Source organism: Callospermophilus lateralis, chromosome 2 (genome assembly GCF_048772815.1).
Source record: "Callospermophilus lateralis isolate mCalLat2 chromosome 2, mCalLat2.hap1, whole genome shotgun sequence".
NCBI lineage: Eukaryota > Metazoa > Chordata > Mammalia > Rodentia > Sciuridae > Callospermophilus > Callospermophilus lateralis.
In genome coordinates this window covers 161,554,640-161,560,639 of record NC_135306.1, presented here as the reverse complement: position 1 = coordinate 161,560,639, position 6,000 = coordinate 161,554,640, and the positions used below count along the sequence as shown (strand labels likewise).

General features: G+C 49.5%; 1 protein-coding gene across 1 annotated transcript in view; it reads left to right on the top strand.

Moving 5' to 3' along the window:
• Positions 1 to 2,825: 2,825 nt before the first annotated feature.
• The window catches only part of Dkk3 (dickkopf Wnt signaling pathway inhibitor 3), a 47,015-nt gene continuing 43,840 nt past the window's right edge, over positions 2,826 to 6,000 (top strand). The window contains exons 1-2 of the mRNA XM_076844212.1: positions 2,826 to 2,855; positions 3,415 to 3,653. Of these exons, the coding sequence (XP_076700327.1) occupies positions 3,441 to 3,653 (213 nt within the window). The 5' untranslated portion in view covers positions 2,826 to 2,855; positions 3,415 to 3,440. The remainder of the gene's footprint in view (positions 2,856 to 3,414; positions 3,654 to 6,000) is intronic.

The following is a 6,000-nucleotide window of genomic DNA, read 5'->3' as shown; positions in this document are numbered from 1 at the left end:
ACATAGTTCTCAGATTTTTACTATTGCAATTATTGCTTCAGTGAACATCTTTATACGTGTTATCTTAGGCATGTCATCAGGAGTTTCTGGAGGTTGGACAGCTAGATATGAAATTCCTGTGTGGCCACTAACTTTCTAGGCAATTTCTGGCAATTGACAACTCCTCTGCTGGCACTTGCTCAACCTTGAGATGGGACCCATTTATGACTTCCCTCATAAAGAAAATATAAGAATTTAGAATTTTAAAATGAGAATTCTGGAAAATACTTCTAATACCTAAAAGAAAAAAAAAAAGTCCTTCATAAATGCAAAGTTTAGCCAGTGGTGATATGATGAAATTGTCAAGTTTTAGCATGTTCTTTATTCAAAAGATGACTGACCTGGCCCCTTTCATCTTTGTGCCCTTGGGACCCTCATTTCACAAAAGTCATCCAATCTGGATCTCTTTCTCCGACCAATCCCCAATACCACTGGATTTCTCTCACCCTTGCCCCAAGCTCTTTGGAGCCCAGACCATGTCTGGATCTGATTGGGGCCCATCTCTGCAGCTGGCCCAGTGCCTTTCCTGTCTGCTTGGGAGCTTCTTGGGCTGTTACTAGGACGGGCATGAAACTGGGTAGGGAAGGCACTTATATACCAGCTTGCAGATTTGCTTTTTCCTTCCTTCCTTTCTTCCCTCCTTCCTTCCTTGGGATAGTTTCATTTAATAATGGAACTGCTGATACATTCCTACATTTAGAAATACAAAATTTAGACTACTTTGTATGGTGATCAGTCAGCACTTTGGGCAGCTCAGCAATGTCTGTGTAAGTTCAGACTGGACCTTGTGGCAAAAGATCTGAGGCAGAAAATAGTCTTATTTAGGAGGAATTCCCTGTCTTTTAAGCCAGCAACATGGAGAACTGGAAGCACATGTTATACTCTGTAAATGTGTGCTGCTGCCAATCCAAGCTTGACCCTGAGTGTGTCCCCAGCCACACCCTCCAGAGCAGCTTTAACTTCTTAGAGACCCCTATGCCCAGGGGATAAGGCGCGCATCCAGAGACTCAGCTCCAGGTCCCTTTCATGGGCTCAGCCACCCAGAAAACTAACAAAGAGTCAAGCCAGGGTAGCCAAATACCCAGGAAACACAGTAGGATTTGGTGGTTGGTTGAGGAAACTTTCCTTGGATTCGGGAGGGCCTGATGTGAGGCTCAACAGTTGAAGAGAATGGCTAGAAATCCTTATTTGGCAAAAAGTTCTGCAAAGCACCGTGGTTCACGGAGTAAATTCTCTGAGCACTAGTTTTGGAGTGGGCTATGCTTGGGGTCCACCTCTACCCTGCTGCTCACTGGCTCTTAGACTGACCACCTAATTTTTCTGAGTCTGATCCCTCACCTATGAGATGGGTAAAGGTACCTCTCTCCTAGAATTGTAGTGAACCCAGCACTAGGTGCCAAGAAGGTCCATATGAGCTTTCTCCTCCATTAACACTGCTGTGGACTCAGGTATTTGGTCCCCATACACATTTTCTATATAGTCACCTATAGAAATTGTTCTTCTGATATGCCCAAGTCACCTCAGACACCTCTGGGCCAAGTGTGTAGAATAGGGTGTCGCTTAAAGGTGAAGTCTCCAGAGCCAGATTCCTATGTTAAAATCCCCATTTAACCATGGGCTAGCTGTGGGCTCTTAGGGCAGTTTCCTCTTTTGTAAACCAGGAGTGAAAGTAGCTGCCCCAACCTTGGTCAGTTGTTGAGAATTCAATGAGTTCACTCCTGCACCTGGCACTTAGTTAGTACTGAGTAATAATATTGAAATATTGACCTATCAGTAGCTGTTGATATAATAATCAGCCCATTCATGTCTTAGGGACCACGTGTGTATGACTGAGACACTGGTGTCACAAAGGTGAGTCAGTCCATACCTACAAGGAGCTCCTGGTTCCTGTGGATAAAGGGGCCAATAAATAGGCAGTCTATGGCAAGTCAGGGTTGTGAAATGGAAACCCAGGGTGCTAGCCAACCTAGAGGAGAGATGGGGAGAGATGGGGAAAGCTTGGGAGACTCTGCATCTGGATAGACAGGGAGAAGTCCGGTGAATAAGACAAAGTTCTGCATTAAGAGAGCTGACGCTTATATTCCATTACTGCGTGCCCCACACTTCTCTACGTGCATCATGTATGTTATCTAGGGGGTGCACATACTACTATATTTTACATTAGGCTAATAGGTTCACAGACAAATCTGGTTTTCCACAGCTCAGAGATGGCTGTAGGCATCTGGTTCTAATATTGCCATGTCTCCCCCTGGAAGAAATGTCAGCAAGCGCGGACATTCTGGCGACCGATTCCGGGAGCTACAAGTGAGTTATCCTTGCTGAAGCATGGCGTCGACCAATGCAGACAGACTAAAGTCAGCTTGTGATAGCTGCGGGGCAGGAATTCCATTCTGCAGGATTGTGCGCTGGGCAGAGGTTGTCCTGGAGACTTAAGACAGCAAGATGAGACTAAGGAAAGCTGTTGCAAGACCTGAGACCAGAGATGACAGTAACCTGGGATGCTGCGGGGACAGGGGTCTGGTGGAAAGGGGTTGGCTTCCTGCAGACTGGGTCTCCGAGGCCAAAGAGGCGGGCGTGGGGCGTGCGGTCACAGGCGCCTATGCCGGCCAATCGCTGGGCGGCGGCTCCTCCCGCGGGGCGGGGGCCTGGTGGGCAGGCGGGGCGCCAGCTCGCTCCAGTACCATTGCTGCCGCATCCCCGCTGCGTGTTCGCACCAACCTCCTGGCAGCCGCACCACTCGGCTCACGCAGCTCAGTGGCGGCCTCCCGGCCCCGCGCAAACAGATCCAGCCTCCATCGCATCTTGGTCCTGTCGGGGTGGGTGAGGGGCGGCGGTGGGAGTGGGGATGGCCAAGCTTGGTCTCGCCCGGGTGGGTGTGGGGCGGGGCGTGCAACTGGTCTAGACCCCAGGGGAGGAAGCTGACCTGTGCTCCCTGCCCACCCCAGAGGGAGACTGGGAGAGAACTGGGGCGGGAGTAGGGGTCCCGTCGTTTGAACTGCGCTCTGATCTAGTCCAGGAGAGGCCAGGGCTAGAAACTGGGACCGAGCTGGGGTGAGCCGAGACTGGGGGCGGCTATCTCCCAGGTTCTTTCTCTTGGAAGAGGGAGCTAGCACCGGGGCGGCGAGTAGAGCTCTACGCCAGGTGCTAGAACCTGGGGTGCGGTGGGGATCGGGGCGCGCGGTGGCGACAGCACAGGGCGAGAGAGTAGGTGGGGGCGCCACTGTCCCAGAGGAGCTGCGTCTGGAAGGGGGCTAGGTTTCGTCCTATCTGGGGGCGGGGGCGGGAAGAGGGGCTCCCAGGGCGGGCACGGCCGCAGGGCGGGGCTGGAGAGGGGGTGGTCCGCGTGCTCCTCTGACCGCGTTCCGCGACACACAGGCTGCGGCGGCTGGCTCAGAGCAGAGATGCAGCGGCTTGGGGGCACCCTGCTATGTCTGCTGCTTGCAGTGGCGGTCCCTACGGCCCCCGCACCCACTCCGACGGCGACTTCGGCTCCAATTGAGCCGGGCCCGGCTCTCAGTTACCCTCAGGAGGAGGCCACCCTCAACGAGATGTTCCGTGAGGTTGAGGAACTGATGGAGGACACACAGCACAAACTGCGCAGCGCGGTGGAAGAGGTGGGTGCTCCCTGAGGGCGCTGGACCGAGGACTCTTGAAGCTGTGGGGAGTGGGCTTAGAGAAGGCAGGGCTCCAAACGCGGGCCGCTGCGCTGATCAGGGACCTGGCGATAGGCGAAGAGGCTCGAAAGGGCCTGTAACAGACACGGAGCTGCATAGCGTGATCCTTACCTCCTCCCTGCTCTCTGGCTCTACCTTCCTGCCAGAAGGTCTGGATCTGAGCCTGTCCAAGGAGTCTCCGCTAGACTCTACCTGGAGTAGCCGGGGTCACCACCTGACTGCAGGCTGCCTCCACCATGCCGCAGTTGTCTTAAAGTATGCAGTGCGCCTTCCCCTTTTGGAGGCGATGCTTGCAGGGCCCCTGGTGTTTTTCAGCGCTGTGGTTTTGTAGCGAGGCTCAGGCAGTTTCAGGCAGCTCCAAGTTCTAGCTTGTCTGTTGGGCTTTGAGCTTGTGTCATCTTCCCAAGATACAGGTAGGATGGGTGTGTGGGGACAAAAACACAAAGGGCCCTGATCTTTGCTGGCAGTCTGTCTGGCCTGTCTTGCTTCCTTTAATGTATTGTGGGGAAGAAAAGGTGGAAATTCCCAGTCCCAGCTTTGAAAATTATTAGAAGGTGATGGATAAGAATGGCAACCTCATCTCCACCAAAGAGGGCTTTGAAGTCAGTCCTGGGCTCAGGTCCTCCTCTACCATTCACTAGTAGGGTGACATTGGGCAGATCATTTAACAACTGAACCTCAGTTTTCTGTGAGAGTTAGATGTCATGATGTTAATGTGGGCATCTGGGCAAATAATAGATATGTACTCTATAGCCATTATCCCATACTAAATACTCTAGCAGAACTTTGCTTCTGGCTTCTTCTTTTCCTAGTCTTCCATATACGAACACAGGTGAATGGAATCTTGTTCTGTCCTCTATGGTGGGCCCCAAGCATGGAGAAGGCTGCCTGGACCCTCCTTCTTGATCCAGGTGTGGGGAGCTGTCCCTGGTGCCTGGGAAGGTAGGCATGGTCACATGGTCCCAGCTCTGGCTGTAACCTATCTTTGGAGAGGAGCCAGCCATCCCAATGAAGGAGTCAGTGAGAGACCAGATGTTCAGGCTGGTGGGTTAGTCTTCCCCACATCCCTGCTATCTCCAGTGTGCCAGCTCCCTTGGGCACAGTCTTAAATGCTGGCTCCTGTGCATCTACTGGACAGACCCAGATCCCAAGACCCAGGGTTTTTTGTGTTTTCAGATTATAAAACAATTATGACATGGAATGATTAAAAGGTGAGAGGAATCAGGTAAGCCAAAATGACTAATAATTCTACAACTCCAAATTAAACTGAGCTCATGATCTTTCTGGTTTCAGGGTGGGACATCTGCTTTTCTTATCAAGGCTTTAAGGACTATATCCCTCCTGCACACAGATTTCTGGTAATACTGACTAGGTCATTTCCATGTTTTTATTCAGTGGAAAAATGCCCATAATCATTGAATAAGTTTGCAGCATGGTTCTCTAATATTAACTCCTGATGAGGCCAAGTCCTCTTTGATATCTTCATTGATCCAGAGCAGTGTGGGGTCCAGTGGGACCTTAGTGCTATGTCTTCTCCATGGGAGTCAACCACATGGGCTTTGCCAGGACTCCATCCTTTCTTCCTCCAGACATGGCTCTGCTTGAGTTGTACAAATTGGCAGGCTAAAATTTTCCACCAAAGGAGACATGACTGTCACATCTATTCCAGTCAGTGGTCATTTCCCAAAGAATGTCTTTGCAGGCTCTGAGGACAGGATGAGAGGTGGCAGGATTATGAAAGTAAGGACCAACCTCTCTGCATCCAGACCCAGCTCTGCAGCTTCTTAGTGGTGGGATCCAGGGTCTGAAATGGAGAAAATGCCCAACCCTAGGCTAAAGGAAGAATTAAAAGAGATTTTAAGTGAAACAAATTATCTGATCATCTAAAATGAGGATAAATAAAGTAGATCTAAAACAAGTCTCTTCCTTATGAGGCTTATTGTAAGAATTATGAAAGATTGTCATTTGTCATCAAATAATGGGCATCATTATTGTTGTTTTTAATAGTAGTAGTATGAGTAATAGCAAAATACTATCAGTGTCTGATAGATTCTCAGTAGGACCTATCTTAGAAATATATTTTAAAAGGTCTTGTCCTGGAGTTATAGCTCAGTGGTAGAGTTCTTGCCTAGCATGCTGGAGGACCTGGGTTTTATCCCTAGCGCTACAAAAAAAAAAAAAAAAAAAAAAAATGAAGTATTAAAAATCCTAAAATAGTAAAAAATATTTTAAGAATGTATATCTTAATATCTTTAAAATATTTTTTAAATATTCAAAAATAAAATTG